The sequence below is a fragment of the Oryx dammah genome, unplaced genomic scaffold, assembly GCF_014754425.2.
Source record: "Oryx dammah isolate SB20612 unplaced genomic scaffold, SCBI_Odam_1.1 HiC_scaffold_2, whole genome shotgun sequence".
NCBI classification, from domain to species: Eukaryota; Metazoa; Chordata; class Mammalia; order Artiodactyla; family Bovidae; genus Oryx; species Oryx dammah.
In genome coordinates, this window is record NW_024070186.1 from 164655684 (window position 1) to 164681416 (window position 25733).

The 25733-nt window shown below is 53.6% G+C and overlaps 1 protein-coding gene across 3 annotated transcripts; it reads left to right on the forward strand.

The window, feature by feature from the left end:
- The first annotated feature begins 5866 nt into the window (after positions 1-5866).
- On the forward strand, positions 5867-24616 carry METTL22 (methyltransferase like 22). Of its 3 annotated transcripts, none has more exons than XM_040230038.1 (11): positions 5867-5960; positions 10260-10426; positions 11867-12211; positions 15513-15553; positions 15644-15788; positions 19481-19552; positions 20962-21015; positions 21631-21711; positions 21898-22000; positions 23143-23311; positions 24506-24616. In XM_040230038.1, the coding sequence occupies exons 2-11, from the start codon at positions 10321-10323 to the stop codon at positions 24581-24583; spliced, it is 1194 nt and encodes a 397-aa protein (XP_040085972.1). In that variant the 5' UTR covers positions 5867-5960; positions 10260-10320; the 3' UTR covers positions 24584-24616. The 3 variants fall into 3 exon arrangements, with proteins under 3 accessions (XP_040085972.1, XP_040085980.1, XP_040085964.1); XM_040230046.1 differs by having other exon boundaries at positions 5878-6070; XM_040230030.1 differs by having other exon boundaries at positions 5878-5960; positions 23143-23315; positions 24445-24616.
- Positions 24617-25733: the final 1117 nt, after the last annotated feature.

Here is a 25733-nt window from a genome sequence, read left to right on the forward strand (position 1 = left end):
TTTCGCAGACCTGAGTCTGCACCTCGGCTCTGCCATTCAGTGACCGGCACTTTGAGCAAGGCACCTCACCTGTCCGAGCTTCAGGGATGGTTGTGTGTGTAACTGAGACTCAGGTGCCTGGGGGTCCACCTCTCCCTAACCTGCAAAGCTCTGCAAAGAAGGGCAGCGTTTCCTTCCCCTCTATTCTAAGCATCTGTGGCTGTGTTACAAGTGAAAGTAAAAGTGTTAGTCGCTCAGTGATGTCTGACTCTTTGCTATCGTATGAACTGTAGCCCACCAGGCTCCTCTGTCCATGGGATTTTCCAGGCAAGAATATTGGAGTGGGTTTCCCGTCTCTTCTCCAGTGGATCTTTCCGATCCAGGGATTGAACCCTGGTCTCTTGCATTACCGGCAGATTCTTATACTGCCTGAGCCACCAGGGAAGTGTTGTGTTGCAAACTACCCCCAAATATAATGGCATGATGCCACCAGGGGTCCCCAACCTCCGGGATCTAATCCCTGACACTCTGAGATGGAGTTGATGTAATAATAATAAATATAAATGCATAATAAATATCATGTGCTTGAATAATCCCGAAACCATCCTCCCAGTCCATGGAAAAATTGTCTTCCATGAAACCAGTCCCTGGTGCCGAAAGGTTGAGGACCACAAAGACCATAGGAACATTTCTGCTATGTTTACGGATTCTGTGGGTCAGGATTTGGACAGAGCAACATGGGGCTGGCTTTTCCCTGCCCCGCGATGTCTAGCAAGAGGATCCTGGTAGCTGAGGTGACTCACAGCTGGAAGCTGAAAAACAAGGTCTTGAAGCATCCTTTTCAAGACATTTCCCACTGGGAGTCAAATTATGTCCCCCATCCCCCACCCCCCATTCAAAGATATGTTTAAGTCCTAGCCCCAAACCTGTGAATGTGACCATATTTGTTAATAGGGTCTTTGAAGGGTGAGCAAGTAATTATGAGGTCATACTGAATTTCGTTGTTGTTGTTTAGTTGCTCAGGCCTGTCTAACTCTTTGCGACCCCATGGATGGTAGCCCGCCAGGATCCTCTATCCATGGGATTCTCCAGGCAAAAATACTGGAGTGGGTTGCCATTTCCTTCTCCAGGGGATTGTCCCAACCCAGAGACTGAACCCATGTTTCCTGCATTGACAGGCGGGTTCTTTGCCACTGAGCCACCAGGGAAGCCCTGTAATGAATCAGGAGGCCCTGATCCAACAACTGGTGTCCTCAGAGAAGAGATGTGGAACAGACACATGGGGAATATGGCCATGTGAAGATGGAAGAAACTGTGTCATTGCGTCTACAAGTCAGGGGTCACCAGAGTCGCCAGAAGCTGGGAGAGAGGCAAGAAAGGCATTATGGACTGAATGTGTCTCCTCAAATTCATATGTGGAAGCCCTAACCCCCAATGTGTCTGTATTTGGAGATGGGGCCTCTAAGGAGGCAATTAAGGTTTAACGAGGTCATAAGGATGGGGCCCTGATTTCATAGGATTAGTGTCCTTATAAGAAGAGACAGCAGGACTTCCCCAGTGGTCCAGTGGTGAAGACATCACCTTCCAAAGCAGGGGGTTGTGGGTTCGATCCTCGGTTGGGGAGCTGAGATGACACATGCCTTGCAGCCAAAAACCCCAAACATGACACAGATAAAAATGGCCCACATCAAAAAAAAAAAAAAAAAAAACAGAAGAGAGACACCAGAGAGCATTCTCCCTTTCTCTCTCCTCACACACTCAAGAGAAGTCATGTGAGGACACGGTGAACAGGTGGCTGTCTGCAGCCCAAGGGGAGATTCTTCACCAGAACCCAGCCATGCTGGCACCTTCATCCTGGACTTCCGGCCTCCAGAGCTGTTAGGAAACAGATTTCTGTTGTTTAAGCCACTCAGTCTACGGTATTTTGTTATGGCAGTTCAAGCTAATACAGGAGGATTCTTCCTGAAAGCCTTCAGGGAGAACTCAGCCCTACTGACACCTTGATTTTGGACTTCTGGCTCCCAGGACTGTAAGAAAATAAATGCATTTTATTTTAAGACATGAAATTTGTGAAAATTTGTTACAGCAGCCATAAATATGAATACATTTCCATTTGCAGGGCCTGGCCAGACGGTGAACAATCAATCAAGCTGAACCTATTCACCAAAGGGTCTCACCCGCCCCCCTAACGTGTCTGGTGTTAGGCAGAATGAACTACACACATATAAGACATAACACAGTAGACCTCCAAACAATGCAGGGGTTGGGGGGGCACTGATTCTCTGCACAATCAAAAATTCAAATATAACTTTACAGTCTGCAGATTCAAACAACCATAGATTGTGTCATACCACAGTACTTAGTGAAAAAAAAATGCTTCTATAAGTTGACGTATGATGCACAGTTCAAACCCATGTTCAAGGATCAACTGTAATAGTCTAGAAGTACTGTGGCTATATCTTGAGTGCTCATAGCGTGCAAAGGACAATGTTAACTGCTTTACAAGCATCATCCAATTTTTCCCTTGCAGATATGGACAAATTTGGTATGAGCTGCTGATGAAAACCAGCAGCTGCTCCTGCCTCCAAGGCACTCACAACCTGGTAGGGGAGTCACAAGCACTCTGATGGGGAGAGCGGAGAGGACTAGGCAGGCCCACAGACTCATCAATAGGAACTGGCAGAGGAGGGATCAGGGAAGGCTGCCAGAAAGAGGTGACCCGCAAGCAGGGTTGCCACTCTGCCAAAACTTAGTGTAGGGAGGGCCCTCAGGGCAGATCTGTTTTGAGCTTCATAAACGAGGAAGGGACAAAGTATCACGGACCAAGGACTCCCGAGCTTCCTGCTTAAGGGTCCCAGAAACTGCTCTATAACACTTCCCCTTACATTCCACTGCCTTAATCCCATTGGTTTAACCCCATGGCTTCACTCTACTGCAAGGGAGGCTGGGAAATAGTTTTTAATTTAGAGGACTTTCCTGGTGGTGCTAGTGGTTAAGACTCCATGTTTCCACTGCAGGGGGCACAGGTTCAATCCCTGGTTGGGGGACTAAGGTCCCACATGCAGCCTGGTGTGGCCAAAAAAAAAAAAAAAAAAGGATGAGAAGAAAAAAATAACACACACACACACACACACAAAAAAAACAACTGAGAACTCCTTATTGCAAAATTCAGACTTAAATTGAAGAAAATAGGGAAAAAAAAAAAAACTGAGGGAGAGGCATGTGCCCAGCAAAATATTATACAACTATGGGAAAACATGAGAATGGATACTGTCCATGCCTCAGGGAGCAAAGGTTAACAGGGTCCAGACAGAAAAGTTTAAACTTGACCCTGAGGATTGTTAGGAATCCTGCAATGATGGGAATTTCCTCAACATCACAGTGAGGGACCCAGACCCCCAGTGGGTCTCCAGCTCCTTAACACATCCCATCCCTCTCTCTTTCCCTCATTCATTTGACAAATTGAACTTTCTGAGCAGTTCCAATGTGCCAAGAGTGCCTGGGTGGGGAGAGACGATTATTTTAAACAGAATGGTCAGGGAAGATCTCGCTGAGAAGAGGATGCCTGATCACAAGCCCAAAGGAGGTGAGGGAATGGGGCAGGGCAGATGGGTGTCCTGCGGAGATGTACCCTCAGTGAGCAGAACAGTCAGTGCAAAGCATGTGAAGGGGAACACAAGTGATCAGGGTGGCTGGAAGGAAGCAGAGTTGGGTATGAGATGGGAATCGGATGCCTTCGAGAACCCTGGCTTCCCTTTCTGCCCAAGGTAGGGGCCTCCAGGGGTTGGAACAGAGGACAGATGTGATCTGACTTTTGTTTTTAGAAGATGACTCTGCCTGCTTAGGGGGCTTCCTGGTGACTCAGGCAGTAAAGAATCCACCTGCAATGCAGGAGACCGGGTTCGATCCCTCAGTCAGGAAGGTCCCCTGAAGAAGGCAATAGCAATCCACTCCAGTTTTCCTGCCTGGAGAATCCCCATGGACAGAGGAGTCTGGTAGGCTACACAGTCCATGGGGTCACACAGAGTGGAACACGACTGAGTGGCTATCACTTCCACTTTCTGCCTGCTCTATTCTCACAAGTTTTTAAATAAAACAACTCCAGAGGTGTCTATACCATCTTCCCCAGTGACCTTCCCTCTTTCATTCAGCAAACTGAACTTTTTGAGCAGCTCAGATGTACCAGGAGTGCCTGCGTGCCTTCCACTCAGACATTTCCTGAGAACAACCCAATCAAGACTAGAATGGGGTCTCAAGATACACAGACAACTTTCCGTGTACTGTTCTGGGGAGTTCAGGAACCAATCTGTTTCCTTTGAGAATATTTATGTTGTTTGGTCACCCTATTAACGCTGTGCCAGTTTTATCCATAAAACTTATGTTAATGCTCCATCAGTGAAGTAAAACTGTTAGTTGCTCAGTCGTGTCCGACTCTTTGCAACCCCATGGACTGTAGCCTGCCAGACTCATCTCTCTGTGGGATTTCCCAAGCAAGAATACGGGGGTGGGTTGCCATGCCCTGTTTCAGGAGATCTTCCCCACCCAGGGATGGAATCCAGGTCTCCTGCATTGCAGGCAGATTCTTTACCGTCTGAGACATGGGGGAAGCCCAAGAATTACACATGCATGCACTCTTTACATCTATGGTCCTATGTGCTCGGAAATTTACTCAATGTCCAACAGCTGTATTGGATTTCATTTCCTACTAGATGCCAGTTAACATGGAGGTTCTTCATTCACCTGATGTTGGAGACTTGATGAGTGGATGAATGAATGAAACGAGTACCAGTTATTATATTAATGTGTATTAAGAGCAAGATGACACCACACTTATGGCAGAAAGCAAAGAAGAACTAAAGAGCCTCTTGATGAAAGCGTAAAAGGAGAGTGAAAAAGTTGGCTTAAAACTCAACATTCAGAAAACTAAGATCACGGCATCCAGTCCCATCACTTCATGGGAAATAGATGGGGAAACAGTGGAAACAGTGACAAGCAATTTTGGCGGGCTCCAAAATCACTGCAGATGGTGACTGCAGCCATGAAATTAAAAGACACTTGCTCCTTGGAAGAAAAGTTATGACCAACCTAGACAGCATATTAAAAAGCAGAGACAATACTTTGCGAACAAAGGGCCATCTAGTCAAGGCTATGGTTTTTCCAGTAGTCATGTACGGATGTGAGAGTTGGATTATAAAGAAAGCTGAGCGCCAAAGAATTGATGCTTTTGAACTGCGGTGTTGGAGAAGACTCTTGAGAGTCCCTTGGACTGCAAGTCCATCCTAAAGGAAATCAGTCCTGAATATTCACTGGAAGGACTGATGCTGAAGCTCCAATACTTTGGCCACCTGATGCGAAGAACTGACTCATTGGGAAAGACTCTGATGCTGGCAAAGATAGAAGGCGGGAGGAGAAGAGGGGATGACAGAGGATGAGATGTTGAATGGCAACACCGACTCAATAGACATGAGTTTGAGTAAACTCCGGGAGTTGGTGATGGATAGGGAGACTTGGGGTGCTGCAGTCAATGGGGTCACAAAGAGTCGGACGCGACTGAGCGACTGAACTGAACTCAACAGCAAGGATAACAATAATTAACAAATACCTAGCACAGCGCAGGCTCTAGAGCCGTATTAGCCGGTTCGAATCCAAGCCTCGCCACTTAGCTGGGTGATCTTGAGCGAGTTATGTAACGTCTCCCGCAGTCGCAGGTCCATCCCACCCAGGACAGCCACCATCCCGCCAAACCTGGGCAGGTGAGAGCAAACCTGCGCAGGTGACAAACGAGCTTCTTCCGAGCTGCCCCAGACGGCAACGCTGGCGTGCACGCGCGATTCGGCAGGTGGGCGTGGTCACGAAGCGACGCAAGGAAGACGGGTGCGCGGGGGGTGGGGCCGCGCCTGCGCAGGCCGCCCCGCCATGGCGGCCGCCTGAGCGCCGTGGTGAGAGGCTCGGGTGTGACTTCGGGCTGCGGCCGGCGGCGGGTAAGCCCTGTGGAGGAGCGGTGGCACGGGGAAGGATGCAGGGGACCTCTTGGCACCGAACCTGGCCTTGAAGCACGGGCTGCCCCACGGACTTGAAGCCTGGGTCCCCGGTCAGCCTCAGTTTCCCTAAGCGAGCATGTGGCTGGGCGGAGCCCATGCCTGCCTGTGGGTTTCCGTCTGGGGTCCAAGCAGCCCCCTGGGTTTTGGATTAGGAAGGGACGACGATGCTGGAGCTGTGACTCCTGATTGAGAGGGCATGCGTAGCCCGCCGGCTGGAGTCCTCGGAGACGGCATGACAGAGGGAACGAAGAGTCCAAGGACCGAGGACCCTGGAGCCCCCGACTCTGACCCGCGCCGTGCCCGGGGCCAAGTCCCAGGCCCCCAGCCCTGGGCCTCGGCTCCGGAATTGCGCCCAGTTCCCGGCGACTTCACTTTGACTTTTCACTTTCAGGCACTGGAGAAGGAAATGGCAACCCACTCCACTGTTCTTGCCTGGAGAATCCCAGGGACGGGGGAGCCTGGTGGGCTGCTGTCTCTGGGGTCGCACAGAGTCGGACACGACTGAAGCGACGCAGCAGCAGCCCGGTCATTGATAACCCTGTGACTCCTGGCAGAGAGAGAGAGACTGGGAGGCAGGCAGGTGGTTCAATCCCCCAGATCCTGGCAGACTGCTTTTAGCGGGTAGCCCTGGCAGGGTTAGGATGACAGCATCGGCGTCAGGCCCCCATAGCCTAGCAGAACCAAGGACACTTGTCAGCAACTCCTGTGAGATGAATCTGCAGCACGAAGGAGGGGGCGGAGGTCCCATCTGCATTTGGGGTGTCCTTTCCCACCTCCCCAGTCAGGAGAGGGGACTGAAGCCCATCCAGCCTCAGAATTCCCAGACCGACCGTGAGTCAGCTATTCCTAAGTAGAGAAACTGATTATTGCCTTTTCCCATCTTCTAGCACATCCTTTAATAATTACTCTTATCAGTGCTAAAATGATGAAAGTGAAAGTGTGAGTCACTCAGTCGTGTCTGACTCTTTGCAACCCCATGGACCGTAGCCCCACCAGGTTCCTCTGTCCATAGATTTCTCCAGGCAAGAATACTGGAGTGGGTAGCCATTCCCTTCTCCAGGGGATCTTCCCAACCCAGGGATCAAACCCTCTTCTCTTCTCTCTCCTGCACTAGCAGGCAAGTTCTTTACCAGCTGAGGCACAGGGGAAGTTGAGCACTTACTATGTATTGAACCCTGAAAGTTGATCATTGTTTCATTTAATGCTCACGTAGACCCTGAGACGGAATTCCCAGAAATCTGGTTCTAGGCAAAGCCCCTTAAAGGGAATCCCCTTTACCTAGTACTCCATAGTGGAGTGGTTCCTAGAAAGCTGGGGCACGTTGGATTTCAAAATAGAAATTTCAAGGAGTCTAGATCATACCACCTGAACGCGCCCGATCTCGTCTGATCTCAGAAGCTAAGCAGGGTCGGGCCTGTTTGGCACTTGGATGGGAGAAATTTCAACTGCAGATTAAGAAAGGAGCCTATTTTTTTGTCTATATTTAAAAGTATTGGTGTATAACTGCAGTGTATACACCAATACATCTTTCAGTCCTCAGGGAGCCAAATATGCCTTTAAAACGCATGGTTGGCCTACACTGTGTTTAGACTGGATCCTCTTTGTGGATCCATCCTAATTTTTCAAGTCTTCATTGTTTGAGGTCTTTTGCCTGTGAGGCAACAACCCTCCCCACCCACCCACCCCCAGCATTTCTCCTCCATCACTTTCATTGACACCATGAAATCTTGCATCCTTTTATCAGATTCACCTCACAACCCACTTACTTTGTGCTGGCTTATCGCATCAGATAGAAAAGCCAGCGTGGAGTGACTCTTTTATAGAAAACGTTTGTGTTGGTGCTTTTGCTTGCCTGTGGCCAGTGCTTAAATGTAGGAACTCCAGTTACGTGGACTCAGATTATAGACTGTGGCTTATGACGATCCCATTTTCCAGTTGAAGGAATGGAGGCTCAAGAGGTTTCATGACATTCGTGGGGCACACCGCTAGTGCACACATCTACCCAGATATGTCGGGGGGGGTGGTCAGAGGGTCAGGGATTGTGGCAGATTTGTGTCACAAACACCTGAAACCAACCCCATGACAAGAAAATTGTGGGGTTTATTAACAGTTGCTGTGCACCAGGGACTCTGCTCAGTGCTTGACACACAGCCTCCACATTCTGCTGCCCCCCAATCCTGCGAGCTGAGAATATAGCTGAAGAAACTGGTCCAGAGAGGTGACGTAATTTTCTCAGGGTCACACAGTGAGGAGGTTGGAGACCAGATTTAGCACCCGCTGCGCCCAGCATCACAGCCCTAGGCTCTGTCCACATGCTGCTGCTGTTTGATGGTTTTTGATGAGGTAGAACATTTGGATGGAGGAAGAGCCTTCCTGGTTTTGTTTCTTTTGTGGGGGGGGGGGGGGGGCATGCCTAATGGCATGTGGGATCTTAGTTCCATGACCAGGGATCAAACTCACCCCCTACATTAGAAGTGCAGAGTCTTAACCTCTGGACTGCCAGGGAAGTCTCAAGCCTTCCTGTTTTGTTTTGTTTTTCCCACATTTTAGAAAAGCGTATTTTTGTGTGTGTATGTTGGTTTCTGCCAAACAGCATGAATAAGCCACAGGTATACTTATGTCCCTTCCCTCTTGAGGCTCCCTCCACCTCCCTCCCTATCCCACCCCTCTAGGTTGTTACAGAGCCCCAGTTTGAGTTCCCTGAGTCATACAGCAAATTCCCATTGGCCATGTATTTTACATATGGTAATATCACCCTTTCCTTCCTCCCCTACACCCCCACACCCACCCCTTCCCTGCCACCGTGTCCATAAGTCTGTTCTCTATGTCTCCATTGCTGCCCTGCAAATAATTTCATCAGTACCATCTTTCAGTCGTGTCTGGATTCTTTGTGACCCCGGGGACTGTAGCCTACCAGGCTCTTCCATCTGTGGGATTTTCCAGGCAAGAATACTGGAGTGGGTTGCCATTTCCTTCTCCACCATATATATGCATTAGTATATAATATTTTTTTTCTGACTTACTTTGTATAATAGACTCTGTGTTCATCCATTAGAACTGACTCAAATAAATGTGTTTACTTTCATGGCTGAGGAGTATTCCATTGGCTCTGTGTACCACAACTTCTTTGTCCATTCATCTGTCGCTGGCCATCTAGGTTGCTTCCCTGCTCTAGCTACTGTAAATAGTGCTGCAGTGAACATTGGGGTGCATGTATCCTTTTCAGTTTGGGTTTCCTCAGGGCGTATGCCTTGGGGTGGGATTGCTGGGTCCTGTGGTGGTTTTATTCCTAGTTTTTTAAGGAATCTCCAAACTGTCTTCCATAGTCCAAGCCTTCCTGTTTTTAACCACTTTGCCTCCAGCATGAGTTTCCAAATTTTAGTTACTGCTGGGTCACCTTCATAATTTTTCAAAACCTGTATATCACCTGTACAATGATTCCTTTAGTTGATTTTGCTTTAAATCCACTAACTTTTTAAAGTTTAAAAAGAAAATTTTAAAACAAATGATATTTGGGCAGCTGGTGTCAATTTCTAGGAGGAAAAAAGATTATAGGGAAAAACTACTAAATGTGATGTGTAAATTATGATTAAATACTGCTTTAGGAAAAACTTGCTGCCAGAGACAATTGACTAATGGAGAAAACTGACCGTGAACTGGGTTTTAAACGATATAAAGGAATTCTTAGTTATCTTAGGTCTGCTAATGGTCTTTTGGTTATGTAGGAGCATGTTCTTACGAGACAGACATGCTGAAGAATTATTTAGAGTTAAAATGTCATGATGTCTGGAAGGTGCTCAGTTCAGGGGAGAAAAAAAAACCTAGATAGATTGATTGATCACATATGACAGTGTGAATGATCATTGAATCTAAGCAGTGGATATATGGCTGTTTATTACACTGTGCCCTCAACTTGCTAGTATTTGAAATTCTTCATAACGAAAAGGTTGGAAAAAATAAAAAGGGTGGGAAAACTGTTTTCAGTATAAATGGAAATGTGGATCCCTTGCCGTAAATAAAAGGTTACTATGAAAGTCAGCACAGTGCAAAACAGAGTGACAGTTCTGTGTGTTATCTTGCCAGGGCTCTGAGACTTTCGCCTGCAGGATTATGAGAGGACTCGAAAGGGAAGCCTTTCTTCCAGGGTGCCCGGGAGCGCTCTGCCCCCAGGGTGGGTCTTTCACACCGCTCCCCCCCACCCCAGGAGCTGCTGTCTGAGGACTTGCTCTCGCCCCTCAGGTGCTGCTGTCCACGGTCACTGTGGAGCCCGGGCCCATGGGCACTGGCTCCCGCGCCGGCCATGGACGAGATCACCTTCAGAAGCGACACCGTGCTGTCAGACGTCCACCTGTACACCCCGAACCAGAGGCACCTCATGGTGCGGCTGAACGGCATGGGGCAGCCGGGTAAGGAGCCCCCTGTGTTTCCTGAGCCCTCACAGAAAGGACGGGGAGGACGGCTTGTCTGACTTACCCTCGCACCACTTCTTAGGAGCCCCTGTCTCATGGAGCAAGCCCCTGAGCTTTCCCGAGCACCTGCCGTGTGCCAGGCCTGATGCGATGCTGGAAAAGTGGAAGGAATGGGCAGAACTCTGCCCTCCGGAGCCCACTGACCAGTCGGGGAGAGCTGGCCCTCTACCAGGCCGGCGCCGCCCACCAGGGCTCCCGGGTTTTCTTCCCACACACCCTCCCCCACTCCTCTAGCCCAAGGGATCTTTTCTTCCTTTCTTTTTAATATTTACTTTTATTTAATTATTTGGCTGCGCCAGGTCTAAGTTGCAGCACACAGGTTCTTTGCTCGTCTTTGCCACATGTGGGATCTAGTTCCCTGACCAAGGATCGAACTGGGACCCTCTGCACTCAGAGTGCAGAATCTTAGCCACTGGATCACCAAGGAAGTGCCCCAGGGGATCTTTTGAAAAATGCAGATCACACCACCACCCAGATTCAGACTCTCCGATGGCTTCCCGTGTTCTCAGAATGAAACCAGAGTCCTTTACCTTGGCCTTTGAGGCCCTGCCCGGCCCTGCCCGAGTATCCACACCTCTCTCTCCCGCCATCAATGCCCAGCAGTCACTTCCAGGTCCTTCTGTCCCTCACAGCAGGCACACACCTTCCTCTCTGAGCACCTTTGCGCCTGCTCTTCCCTCTACCCAGAACATTCTCCCCTCCCAGGACCTCCCTGGCTCCTGTCACTCTGTGTTTGCTTATTGCTCTTATTGCTCACAATTAGTCACTCTCCCTTTCCCTCGTGTCCCCCTTTGAATTCCAAGATTCAGGAAACTGGTTCAGGACAGATGAGCTACTTGCCCTGGGGGTCAGAGGGCAGGGGCGGGGAGGAGTCTGTCCCAGGACTGCCCACTCAAGTCCTGGCACCATACTCTTACCGAAACCTGTCCCAGTGACTCTCTGGGCCCCAGGTGGTGAGGGCCCTGGCATCCATATCCCAGCCTGCAGACCTCAAAGCCTACAGCTGTGTGACTGTGGTCAGCTCACGTAACCTCTAAGCCTCAGTTTCCACATCTGTAAAATGGAACACCGCTGTTGTGTTCACGGCCGCTGTGCGGCGTCAATGAGAGCACGTGAGCTGAGTGCCTGCAGCGCAGGCAGAGCGCAGCTGCTCTGAAGGCCACAGCTCCACGGCCGAGTCACACGGGCCTTCTCTGCTGCTGTCAGGACATCCCCACCTGGCGTGAACAGAGTTCCCTCTGCTGTGCAGTAGGACCTTATTTGTCTCTCCCCTCTCCCCCCGCCCAGCCTTTAAAACTCTTTCCAGATGGAAATTGAGGAAAAGAAATACAAAAGGAGACAGTGTAGAAATACTCTACTTGTGTGTTTCGCTTTCAGTCTTCCTGTCCCAGTTCAAGCTTCTATGGGACCGAGACTCTCAGACTGACTCAGGGGCCGAGGGTGGCGACCACACAGAGGGGACCCCTCCTGCCGGCGCCGTCTGCAGCCTTGTGGGGGCCTCCCTGCAGGCGGGGGCCAGCACCACCACCCCAAAGGGGTTGGCGGCTCAGCTGGATGAGGATGGGGACTTGGATGTCGTGAGAAGACCCCAGGCTGCCTCCACCTCCGAGCCACCGGGGCCTCCGAGAGACAAGGTACATCCCACGATTCTAACACAGGAGGAAGACGACGTCCTGGGAGACGAAACCCCAGAGAGCAGCCCCTACAACGTTATCAAAATAGGTAAATAAAGGGCTGCTCACCTGCCGCCAGGGCAGCGCCACAGTGGGTCAGGGCACACAGCCAGTCCAGGCATCGCAGGGTGGGCCGGGTCAGCAGGACCCGAGTGCGGACACTGGAGCCCACCAGGGAGCGTGCCAAAAGGTGGTCTGATCCCCCTCCTACTCCAGGCTCCTCAGTGGCCCCCATTGCCCTCAGGACACAGTCCGTGTGCTCAGCTTAGCTCCGCCCACCTCCCCAGCCTCAGTTCCCACCACCACCCACCCTGTCACCTTCCCTGCGCTTCCTCACCTGCACGCCTCTGCTCAAGCGAACCGCCGTCCCGGAGGGCCTGCCCCTGCCCTGCTTCCCTGGCTGACCCGTTCCCAGTTGTTGTAGTCTGAGTCCCAGCTAAGCATCAGTTGTTCCAGAAGCCTGCTGCCGCCACTGCCACCTGCATCAACGTTCTGAGCCCACGCAGCTGCCCGGCTGTGGGTCGGGGTTGTCGGTGGACGACTGGGCCAGCAGGGACGGGCAGAGGGAGACCTGGCAGATTCCAGAGCCAGATCGGGGCAGAGGAAGACGAAGAGGGAAGTAGGTCCATAGTCAACCTGGAGGAGCGGATGGGCCGATCAGTTGGCCACAGGAGTGGGAGCTAGAAGCTGGGGGGGCGGTGCAGACACAGCGGCAGGAGAGGCGAGGCGGAAGGGGGTCTCAGCAGGCCCTCAGGCAGGGCCCAGAGCGTCCATACCTGCCTGGGGTCAGGGTAGAGGGCGTTGGCGGAGCAGGGATTTTGATCTCTGGAAATGCCAGGAGTGGAAAGTGGCCAGGACAGGAAGTAAACCGGTAGTGATGAGGCACCTGTTGTATTTTGATATCAACCTTCATCACCTCACGTGGTCTCACAGCCCCTCTAGGGCGTGGTTCAGATGAGGTAACAGGCTCGAGGCCGTGCAGTATGGGGCCAGTAAGGGAGGTTCTGAACCCATGTGGACCATCTCCCCAGGCAGGGCTCCAGCCACCCCAGCCCTGCTCATCTGCGGGGAGGAGCCCTGATTTGAATCTGTTCATTGAGGTCCAGAGTCCAGGTGGTGCCTGGGGTTCCAGGTAAAGGCCTCCCTCGATACTGGCCCAGGCTGGGGGCTTGGGGTCCACTGAACTCTCTCAAAAATCCTAATAGAACAGCCACTCTGATGGCAGCCCAGTCAGCGGCCCAGCAGACAGTTACTGAGCGCCTGCAGTTCTCCGGCCAGCTGGGTCTGGATCACCCGGTGGGGACCCTTCTCTGTCTTCTGTGGATTGTCTCTAGTCCCTGTGGGCTTCCCAGGGATGAGTATTCCCACTTCACAGAGGCAGGAACTTGCCCAGGTCACACAGCTAGTCAGCAGCAGAGCCTTGACTCTCACCGGGTGTGTCCGACACCACCGCCCATGTTCCCTACCCACGTCGTGTGATCAGAACATTGGAAAGTTCTGTTGTCAAAAGTCTATTACTCATGGACCAGCTAGGAATTCACAGACACAAGGTTCCAAGTAAATTATGAGCATTTCCCCCACTTTATAGATAAAGAACTGGAACCCAAAGAGAAAGCAGAAGAGGCAAGACTGGAACTTGGGCTGTTAGATCTCAAGTCACTTGCCTTTTCCATTGGCCTGTGACTCAGGCAAGTACTTTAACATCAGAGTTCAGTTTCCTCTTCTGTGAAATGGGTATAATCTCCCCTGGTTGTAAGGAACAGAGGGAGCTGGCCCACATAGAGCTCTTAGCACAGTGCCTGGTGCATAGTAGGTGCTCAATAAACATGAGCTGCCATCAGGTTTCATTCCTGAGGATCAATCTGAGTGCGGAGGAGGGAGAAAGCTGAGGAGGAGAGTCTGAGTTCCCACAGGTCTGGAGACTATACTGCCAGCCAGGCACCCCTCAGACACTGAGACTATTTGCCTCACCCCCTTTGCTAACCCTGGGGTTTCTCATGGGGCTTCCCAGGTGGCTCAGTGGTAAAGAATCTGCCTGCCAATGCAGGAGACTCGAGTTTGATCCCTGGGTCAGGGAGATGCCCTGGAGGAGGAAATGGCAACCCATTTCAGTATTCTTAGCTGGAAAATCCCCTGGACAGAGGAGCTTGGCGGGCAGCAGTCCATGGGGTCACAAAGATTTGGACACAACAGAGCGAATGAGCACGCATGAAAAGTTCCTTGGGCTGGGCTTTTATGCTCTCATGAGGCCACTGGGATTGTTTAAGTATAAACTGGCTTTCCCGTGAATCAGGAGCTCCCCACCCTTGACCCTGGTTAGGGAGGCCTTTGAGCCCACGAATGAGGTGATATTATTTCTGCATCTTGTGAAGGAGCAAACCATGGCTCTGGTGCTGAGAAGGTTGGTGACTCATGCCACCAGCCAGATCCGTGACCGAGCCTGGGTCACCCTCAGGTCTGTGAGCTCAGTCCACGTTCTCGCTCAAGGGAAGCCAAGCACCCCTTAAATGCAGCCGGAGGCAAAACTTAAGTCCACGGGACCTCTGGGAGAAAAGACCAGGCTCAGACTACTGAGATCCCCATGGAAAGGTGCCCCTGGCTTGGCCAGGCAGACTGGAAGGAGGCAAAGAAAGATGGGATGAGGCCCCTCTGCGGGGGGACCCGAGTCACGGCAGGGACAGTGGGCCAGGGGCCGTGCAGGGGCCACAGAGACTGGGGAGGAGGTGGGGTAGGGTCTTGGGACTGAAGGTCCAAGGCAGCTGGAGAAGAGAGCCCCCCGGGAAGACCCCTTCTCACACACACACTCACTCAGACACGCGCGCACCCCTTCAGCCTCGCTGTTTCTTCTCCCGCCCTTGCTCCCTGCTCCTGGTTTGATGGGGGTCAAGCTGCCCTGCTGTGCGTGTGTCCTGGTATTTGATTTGCTGGCCGTCACCATCTCGCTTCAAGACGCAAGGGCCGGTTCTCCTCTAACAGGAAAAATGTTTGCCGTCACTCTTTCTCCTTGATCTCGTAGTTCTGTGCTCCATCCCGACCCCAGCAACCAGCACTAGATTGTGTTCTGTGTTTGAGCATACTTCGAGTGGAGTGTGGGGTATGTGTTCGTGGTTAAGTTGGGCCAAGTCCTCTTGTGACTGGTGTGTGAAGGCTTCAGTGATCTGAAGGAGAGGAATGCTCATCCTGCCTTGGAGGCTAGCGGAGGCCCGCGTGGCCTGTTTCTGCTGCTGTTTAGAATGCCCGCCTCCAGCCCCCGTCCCACCGTGTCGGCCACCTCCCCCGCACCCCGTCTGTGTTCTGTCCATCCCTGTTTTCACGGTGGCCCTTTCTCTCTTGGTTCCCGCCCCCTCCAGAGCACACCATGGCCACCCCCTTGGAGGATGTTGGCAAGCAGGTGGGTAGGTCCCGTCCACTCCCCGCGGCCCTGCAGGGTCTCTTGATTGCCTCCGGTCACCCGCCGTTCCTGCCTCCCTCTCCCCTCCAGGTATGGCGGGGTGCCCTGCTCCTGGCAGACTACATCCTGTTCCAGCGAGACCTCTTCCAGGGTCGCACGGTGTTGGAGCTGGGGGCGGGCACCGGGCTGGCCAGCATCATCGCAGCCACCGTGGCGCAGACCGTGTACTGTACAGGTAATGCCCCGCCATCCCAGGCTGGGGGGAGTGTTCTCTTCACAAAGGTTAACAAACAGCAGTAGGGAGACTGGGAATCTGACCTTGGCAGCTCTTGATTCTGCCCTCTCCCTCGGCTGGCTTTCTCCACCCTCCGCTGTTTTCCCGGCAATCTAGGGTGCAGGGCCAGCAGCTTGACTGGTACCTGTGCTCACACCCCCTCAAGAGAGTAAACATCTCAGGACAGGAAGAATGTGCCTCTAATAAGGCTTAAAGATGGGTTTCCCAGGTAGCCCTAGTGGTAAAGAACCCGCCTGCCAACACAGGAGACGTGAAAGACACAGGTTCAGTCCCTGGGTCAGGAAGATCCCCTGGAGGAGAGACTGGCAACCCACTCCAGTATTCTTGCCTAGAGAATCCCCATGGACAGAGGAGCCTGGTGGGCTACAGTTGCAGAGTTGGACATGACTGAAGTGACTTAGTATAAGGCTTCAGTTCAGTCGCTCAGTTGTGTCTGACTCTTTGAGACCCCATGAACCACAGCACACCAGGCCTCCCTGTCCATCACCAACTCCTGGAGACTACTCAAACCCATGTCCACTGAGTTGGTGATGCCATCCAACCATCTCATCCTCTGTCGTCCCCTTCTCCTCCTGCCCTCAGTCTTTCCCAGCATCAGGGTCTTTTCAAATGAGTTACCTCTTTGCATCAGGTGGCCAAAGTATTGGAGTTTCAGCTTTAGCATCAGTCCTTCCAATGAACACTCAGGACTGATCTCCTTTAGGATGGACTGGCTGGATCTCCTTGCAGTCCAAGGGACTCTCAAGTCTCCTGCAACACCACAGGCTTAAAGACAGGTTTGTTTGTTTTTTTTCCTGATTATGGAAATCTTTCCTACTCTCCATGGAAAATTTGTAGAACAGCAAATAAATTTCATCATAATTTCACAATCCCCAGATAGTGTCAACAGTATGCAGGTCACTGCATGCCAGACGTGGGAAACCTGGGGTGAATGAAGCAGATGAAGTTCCTGTACGCGGGAGGCTTTGGAGTCTATTTTTTAACTGTGTAAATTATTTTTTACAATCTTTTTCTTTGTGTGTACATGTTCCCAAATAACTTAGATCAAACTACATATATTCAGTGCCTTATCCTGTCAAAAATGTCAGAAAATAGAAAGCACATTTTCCGTTGTCATTAAAAGTTACTTATAAATAACTTTTAATGGCTGATTCATGTCAGTGTATGGCCAAAACCACTACAATATTGTAAAGAAATTAGCCTCCAATTTAAATAAATTAATTTTAAAAAATCAACTTTTAATGATCAAACAGTATTTCATCTCTTTTCTCTTTCTTTTTTTTTTTTTTTTAACCATTCTCCTATTGCTAGACATTTGGCTGTTTTCATTTGGTATGGTGTTTTGTTTTTTTTTTTTTTTTCTTTTGCACTGCAACCAATACCTTTTTGCATCTTTGGTTGATAATCCTTAAACCAGATTCCTGGAAGTGAGTGGGACCTTTCTTAAGCTTTTGATGTAAGTGTGTTAGTCAGTTGTGTCTGACTCTGCCACCCCATGGACTATAGCCTACCAGGCTTCTCTGTCCAAGGAATTCTCCAGACAAGAATACTGGAATGGGTTGCCATGCCCTCTTCCAGGGGATCCTCCCAACTCAGGGATCAAACCTGGGTCTCTTGCATTGCAAGCAGATTCTTTACCGTCTGAGCCACCAGGGAAGCCTGTACTTAATGTACTTAATGATTGCTTTTTAAAAGTTCTATTTTGAAATAATGTTAGATTCACATAGAAGTTGCTAGAACAGTACAGAAAGTGCCATGCACCCTCTGCCCAACTCCCACCATAATGACATCAGGGATCACACCCACAAACTGACCCAGGGCAGTACTACCAGCTACGCTCCAGACTTGGCCAGCATGCTTTCTCAGGGACAGTCTACCAGTTTATAAGAAAGTAGGATCTCAGCAGGCTATTATTATTAATGTTACTATTTTTTAAATCTTTAATAGCCGCTAGGCAGAAAGTGGTGTCTGCTGACGCGCTTTGCATTTCATCAGATTCTTCCTTTTATGTTTCTGTGGCACCCATCTTTTGCATCTGAGCTGAGAAAGGGGAAGCCTGGGAGGCAGGCATCCTGCTCAGATACCCTGCGTCAGCCACTGGTCAGGAGTCTGCAATGAGGCCACTCTGTGGCTCCTTGGCAATTGGGTATAAATGGCCGGTGAACTTCACAGAGTCAAGCCACCAAGCAGCGCCTGAGGGCTATGCTCATGCCTGGAGCCTCACAGCGGCATCTCATCTCTTAGTGATTATCTTCCCCTTGAGAGGGTGTGCATGCAGGCAGCATATACAGTTAGTAAGGCCTTTTCGTGAGCACCAGCACCTGCAAACTCACAGCGATTCCAGGCAGCCTGTCACCATCCCCTCTTTCCAAACGAGAGGTGCTGAGGTCAGGTGGCTGGCCCACGGTCACCCGGGGAGCCCCCTCGGGGCTGACTGAGGGGTGGAGGGTGGAGGCAGCCCCAGGGCTCTGGGTCTCCCTCCCCCACTCAGCCAGCACTGCTCCTCTCGAATCCGCTTGGCTCGTTAGAATCCCACACGAGATGTTCTGACAGAAGTACCATAAGGGCGTAAAAACTGCTGACCCAGTCCCGTGCTGCCAGGCACATCCCTCAGTGTTCTCTGCTCCCAGACCCCCGGAAGCAGGGACAGGGCTTCCCACACCCCCACCTCCCCCGGGCCCCGCATGGTCGCTGGGGTGAGACAGTGGTCCAGGCCCAGGGAGGGCCGGGGCAGGGGACAGTGGGGGCTGCTCTATGGCTGCAGGGAGCCCAGGAGAAACAGTCACCAGGCTTCCGGTGCCCTCCACATGCTCACTCTCCTGACTGCCCTGGCCCCCTTCCAGGGCTCACTAAGCTACAACTCAGTTCTGCTCAAGTGGAGGGAAGCCCTGCCTGGTCAGAGCAGCAGGCGGGTGGGGAGACGCAATGGTGGCGACAGTGAGTCGGGCCCTGGGGCGTGGCCGTCAGCCCGCTGACTCTGCTGTGTCCCCACCAGTCACATCCAGACGCCCTCTTGGCTCATCCGTCTTCCGGGGCATCAAAGAGCGAGCCTCGATTTGGAGTCAGAGACGCTTGGGTTCAGACTTTCCTGATGGTCTAAGGATCCGCTAAGGATCCTGCCAACGCAGGGGACACAGGTTCGATCCCTGGCCCGGGAAGATCCCACATGCCACAGAGCAGCTTAAGCCCCGGGCACCACAGCTGCTGAGCCCGTGCTCTAGAGATACTTGGGTTCTACTCCCAGCCGTGGCTCCACCCAACCGCATGACTCTGCGCCAGCCACTTCCTCTGTGATGAGGGACCGTGACACCAGCTCAGGGTCGTTAGATCAAGGGTAGACTCGGGGAGTGTGTGTGTGTTTCATGAGCTCTGAAGATGCTGGAAGCTCTCATTTCTCCTCTCTGGAGTACAGAGTCTGCCCCACGAGGACAATCTTCTCTAAGGAAGAGATCATAAGAAGGAGCCTTAAGGTGAACATGCTTCATTTTGGCATAAAACACACGGGAGGAACGTTGGTTTCCGTTTTGCACATCTCTGCCGCCGGGCTGTGGACAGGAGCTCTCTGCAGGCCAGAGCACGGGGGTTAAGGGCCGTCGCGGCCGGCGCTTCACGGCTGCCCTCTGTCTCCCCAGATGTCGGTGCAGACCTCTTGGCCATGTGCCAGCGAAACATCGCCCTCAACAGCCACCTGCTCGCCTCTGGAGGTGAGGCCTGGCGGGTCCCCGCCCGGGAGAGAGGCTCCTCTGGCAGGTGGGGCAGACACCCAGAACCGGGACACCGGGAGGGCGGGGTTCTGCCCGCACCCGTGGGCGCTCCAGACAGTGGAGGGAGCGGAGGTCCTGGCCTCGTGTCCCTGCACGTGCGCCGTGGCTCTGTCCTTCCTCCTCTCTGCCCACGCCTCCGCTGCGGCCCACCTCCACCCTCCTCCCCGCAGGCCATGGGACCCCTGCCGGGTCTCCCCAGCTCCTTGTCTGACCGCTTCCCTCCCCGCTGAGCATCTTCCAGGGGCAAAGTCTGAGCTCCTCCTCTGGCTCCAGACCCCCTGCTCTGGCCCAGCCGGCTCCTGCCCCCTCTCCTGACAGCCGCACCGTCCAGCCCTCCGCCCAGTGAGCCACAGACTCACCCCACATGCCCTTCCTTCTGCCTGGGGTGCCCCGCTGCCCCATCGGCCTGACCACCCGAAAGAAGAAGCTGCTGATGGAGGCACACACCCCCCTCACACAGCCGGGGGGATTTCCCAGACTCGGACAGGGTCAGCCGGTCCTACAGGCTTCAGACCCTTCAGAGATTGCCCGTTGTTCTTGGAGCAGAGACGCAGCTCCTTTGCTCGTCTGTGGGGTCTGGTCCCTGCCCATTGGCAGTCCCTACCCTACCTCCACTCCAGACATTCTGGCCTGGCTGGAGACTTGGTGCCCTCGGGGCCTTTGTTTGGCTCTTTCCTCCTGTCTGTTTCCCTTCCCTCTGCCTCTTGTGAGTTCCTAATCGGGCTCAGGCCTCCAGCAAGGTCACAGTCCCCTCACAGACCCCCCTTTTCACCCTGAGCCATTGTGTTTGGACATCTGTCCATGTGACTAGTTGATAGGGATCTGCCATTCCACTAGAGCTCCCGCCCCTGAGGGCAGGGCCCCATCTGTGGTGGACCCTCTGTGTCGTGTTTGCTGAGCACCCAGGACAGAGCAGGCCTGGAAGGGAGGAGCATGCATAAAACACCTCCTTCCGGAAGGCCTCCCTGACACCTCATCCACACGAGAGCCCCTCTCCTCCCTTGCACCTGGTGCGTCCTTTTCATATCAGCGTCTTCTACCTGCCGGTCTCCTGGGACAGGGACGTGCCCCATGAGGCTGCTCCCTGGGCTAGCACCAGGCCTGACGCTCAACGTGAAAAGGGCGGGGTGGCGGACTTCCCTGACGGTCCAGTGGTTACTGCTCCATGCTTCCACTGCTAGGGCCCCAAGTGCAGTCCCCAGTCAGGAAACCAAAGTCCCGCAAGCCACACAGCATGACCAAAAAAAAAGAAAAATAGTGGGACGGGTGGATCATGAGGTGAAGTGTGAGGTTCATCTTCCCTAACTGTGCTCAGGGTTTCGGGGATTCTACTTGAGTTTGTTTTGCAGGTGGTGTGGTTAAGGTCAAGGAGCTGGACTGGCTGAGAGACGACCTCTGCACGGGTGCGTGGCCTCCTCGCTCGGGCCCCCGTTCATGGCTCCTCACGCCTCCTCAAGGCCATCTGCTGTGTGGCCTTGACTGGCCAGCAGGGTCCTGTGTCCACTGGCTGATGAGCGGTAGCTGCCCACCTGGCTGCCGTGTGCCAGGCACCCCAAGCTCGTTCTGTTGTTCGGACTCACAGCATCACCATCCCGTCTGTCCTGTAGTCCCTGGGTCACGGGGGAATACGGGTGCTCAGCGAGGTGCGGTGCCTGCCCAGGGTCACAGGCACCGGCCAGGCAGGGTGCGAACCCAAGTCTGTGACCTTGGGGACTGAGACCATTTGCCTCCAGGAGTCGTGGTCACACAGTGAGTCCACGGGGCTAGGAGTGCCATGGATGGAGGGGCAGCCCCTGTTCTGTTCAGGCTGCCGGCCGAGGCAGCAGATCAGGCCCCTCGTGGCTGAGGCAGGCCCGGCAGAACCTCCTGCTGGGATTCAGGGCTGCCCGGCGGTGCCCACTGCACCCAGCCTCACCCACTCCAGTTTCTTCTCCTAAAGCTTACTTCAGTCCATCTTGGTGAGAACTGGTGGCCCACAGAGCAAGGGCTGAGCCCACGGTGTCCTTCCGTTTTCACAGACCCCGAGGTCCCCTTCAGCTGGTCCAAGGAGGACATCTCCCACCTGTACGGCCACACCACCATCCTGCTGGCAGCCGAAGGTGAGGGCACCTCTGCCTCACCGCACGTGGTCCTCGGGGGGTGGTCCTTGGGTGGCCTCCCACCACGCTCCTGCCACTTCCCTTCTGAGCTGCGACTGTTCACGTCCATACAGATTCCGTCCAGGGGTCCTTGGGATGCGCTTAGGGATCCTCCTCCCCGACATTGGCCTGTTTGCTTCCCCTCAGTGTTTTACGACGACGACCTAACTGATGCTGTGTTTAAAACCCTTTCCCGACTGGCCCACAAGCTCAAGAATGCCTGCACCGCCATCCTCTCGGTGGAGAAGAGGTGAGCTCCGCGCGGGCCAGGCCACCCTCGCCTCCCAGATGCATCCATCCGTGTTGTCCTCATCCTTCCTCATCCAGCGCCTGCTGTCCCTGACATGCGCAGCCTCGTGTGACCCCCCACTCAGCAGCATGTGCAGGGGCGCTGCTGCCCCCATCGCACAGCCGCAGGGGGGAGGCTGAGATCTCAGGCTGGAGCTCTGGGGACCCATGCAGGCCCCGCCAGGGAGTGGGCATCCCAGAGCCTGGATACATGGCCGCTGCGCTCGCCGAGACGCTGCCCGTCTATGCCCCGGGCCCCCGTCCGGGCTGGCTGCACTCACAGCCCCTCCAGGGTGTTTACCCCGGGACGTCTTGACACGCTAGGGCTCCCGTTGCGGGAGTGACCCTCATGGTGGATGCAGCGCGGGGCCCGCTACACATGTTTTCCTCTAATTCATAAGCTGCTGCTGCTGCTGCTAAGTCACTTCAGTTGTGTCCGACTCTTAGCGCCCCCATGGACTGCAGCCCACCAAGCTCCTCTGTCCATGGGATTCTCCAGGCAAGAACACTGGAGTGAGTTGCCATTTCCTTCTCCAACGCATGAAAGTGAAAAGTGAAAGTGAAGTTGCTCAGTCGTGTCCAACTCTTAGCGACCCCATGGACTGCAGCCCACCAGGCTCCTCTGTCCATGGGATTTTCCAGGCAAGAGTACTGGAGTGGGGTGCCTTTGCATTCTCCTAATTCATAAGCTAGCCCCCAGCTATCCTGAAGGCAGTTTAGAATCCATAGCAAAAGTCAAAACCGAGCAGACTGACTGACCCAGCAGTTCAGCTTCTAGAACTGGCCCCATGGCAGCAATCGCAGCCAGGCACAGAGCCATCCAGTTGGGTATGGCTGCTCCAGCAGCTTTTACACGATGAGGCCCAGGACTCCCTCCTACTTGGTCCCCATGACCTGTGGCACCTCGTGGACCCGATCACTTGGTTTGAACGTGGACACCTGCCCCTCCCCTCTGAGCGCCGTCCTTCGGGGGTGAGTGGAGGCGGTCACTAACTCTTCTCCCGGGCTTCCTGCTCAGCACGCAGCGGCGCTCACTTAAAGTCCAGCGGGACGGGAGGGACCGAAAGCGCCGGGGGTGACGGCGCGCTCTCCGGTTGTGCACAGGCTGAACTTCACACTGAGGCACCTGGACGTCACGTGCGAGGCCTACGACCACTTCCGCGCATGGCTGCAGCGGCTGGAGGGGCTGGCCAGCGGGCGCCTGCGCTTCGCGGTGGAGCCGGTGGACGCCACGTTCCCGCAGCTCCTGGTGTACGAGCGCATCCAGCAGCTGGTAGGTGCGCACGCCAGCGCCGGGCCACCGGCTCTGGGTAAGGCCGCGGGTCGCAGGCACGGGAGGCGATGAGCCAGCATCCGGATCAGGCCCGGCCCGAGCTCTCCTGGCTGATCGCTGCCATGGGCCCTCCTGGTCTGGCGAGGGCCCGCTGGGTGAATGGTCACCCGGCTTAGGGCACGTCCTTTCCCCGTGGGCTGTGCGGACTCCAGGGGAAGCCGGCAGGCAGGGGAGGGGCCACTTGGCTGGGCTGAAGACAAGAGTTGACGGCCACTCTTCACTGTGAAAGTGTGTGGCCTCGCCGGCCAGGGGGGCGGGTCTAATGGCCCAGGGCCTTCTAACTGTGGCAGGCGGGGTCCTCTCAGGGGACCTCTGAGCTGTCACCCTGATGACAGGGCCAGGTGCTGGCTGGCTCCCCGCCCGGGCAAGGTGAGTTCCTGTGGGAAATGGCAGTTGGGTGTGCTCGGTCCCTCAGTCGTGTCCGACTCTGTGTGACCCCATGGACTATAACCCACCAGGCTCCTCTGTCCTTGGGATTCTCCAGGCGAGAATATTGGAGTGGGTAGCCTTTCCCTTCTCCAGCAGATCTCCCTGACCCAGCAATTAAACCCAGGTCTCCCGCATGGCAGGCAGATTCTTTCCCAGGGAAGCCAGGGTTAACCCTACAGACACGTTGCTTCCTAGGACAGTTTTAAAATCAGCACTGGGGGAAAATTTGGAAAGTGTAAAATCCCTGTAAAAATCCCTTAAAATGCCCAGGAGCTGAATTCATAGAAGTCCCAAGGGCTTTTGTTCCCTTGGCCCCTTGTCTGCAGCCGCCCTTTCTCTGGGCCTGTGAAGACCAGGCCTGGCTCCCAGGAGGAGGGGTCCTGCTCGGCTCCCCCTAGGTCTGTCCCACCAGCAAGCACAGCATTGGGCACAATGCTCCCAGAAGCAGGAGCTGTGTGACCTGCTGCCGTCCTCGCCCCTTAGACCATGGGCAGCCTCAGCCTCTCAGATCCGTGTCAGGACTCAGCATGCAGCTCCTCCACGGAAGAGCCCAGAGCCATCAGAGGGGGCGCCTGTTCTCCCAGTAGCCTCCACGCTGCCCAGTGTTCGCATCTTGCTGGGGCTTCTCTTTTGCCAATTTACAGCCCTTTGTGAAACTAAAGTCTCGTTTGCTCACCTGGAAATCCGTCCCTCCGTTTGCTGCAGGAACTCTGGAAGATCTTTGTGGAACCAGTAACGGACCCCACCGTGTCTGTAGACACAGCTTCTCAACCATTCTCGTGACATTTCTAATAAAATTGAAAGCTCACAAAGTCATGTGCTGGAGAATTTTATCATTGATTTTTTATCATTTAAAAAATATGGTAAATGGATCTTCTATGACCCAATACAGTTTTAACTCTTCATAACCAAAATCAGGGGTCTTCGGAGCAGATGTAAAAGCCGCCGCCTGGCTGCCCAGGGTCCGGGCCCCCACAGCCATCTGCCTCATGGGCATCTCCCTTCCTCAGCCTGGGCTGGCCCCCCTCCCCTCTTCTCTCCACTGTGTGTCACCTGCGCAGGTGCCTGTGTGATCTTTAACCCGCTTCCCTGGGCCTCTGCTGCATCTCACCCCTCACCTTGTCATCCCCGCTCCTCCCACCCCCTCTCTCCCTCCTTCTCTCCTGCTTTCCAGTTTGAGTCCCACCTTCCCTCCCCTCGGTCCTCTCCCCCCACCCCCTCGACACTCCTGCACACTGTCCACACCCCGCCCCAGGTGCGCACGGCCCCACCCCAATACCCCTCCAGCTCCAGCTCAGCCACCCCTGCCCATGTCACTGCCCCCCAAGCACAGGTCCCATTTCTGTCCTGACACAGTGGGCCAGGCTTCTCAGGTCTTGATTCATTTCATTTTCCCAACCACTCGACTCTAGTAAGTCAGCCGCCTGGTTAGACCAACCCATTCAATGGTTAAGAAGACTAAGGCTGGTGAAGGGGAAAAGTCTCCGTGAAATCAGAGACCTGTTTGTCTTACACACCAATACATTGCTGCCGTCTGACCCTGGCCCAAAGCAGGGGCTCAGTGCATTTTATGGAATTAATTGTTCAGAGAAATTGTTGCTTCGGATGGTGTTTTTCAGTTGTGGGTGCTCTTGCTTCCAGAGGCATTTGGCTAAGTTTGGAAACATTTTGAGTTGTCATACCGCGGGGAGATGGGTGCCCCCGGCCAAAGAGGCTGCTAACCATCCCATACCACAGGACAGTCCCCGCTGCAAAGAACAGTCTAGCCCCAAAATGGTAGTGGTACCAAGGCGGAGAAACCGTGTCCTGGAAGAAGAGCATCAGCTACTTTAGGAAAGAAAAATGGGCCTCGGTTGAACCTGCCATGAAGGCGACGCAGAAGAATGAGTCTCAGCCCTTCCCACAGGGAGTGGAAGGGGATTTACATGCACCA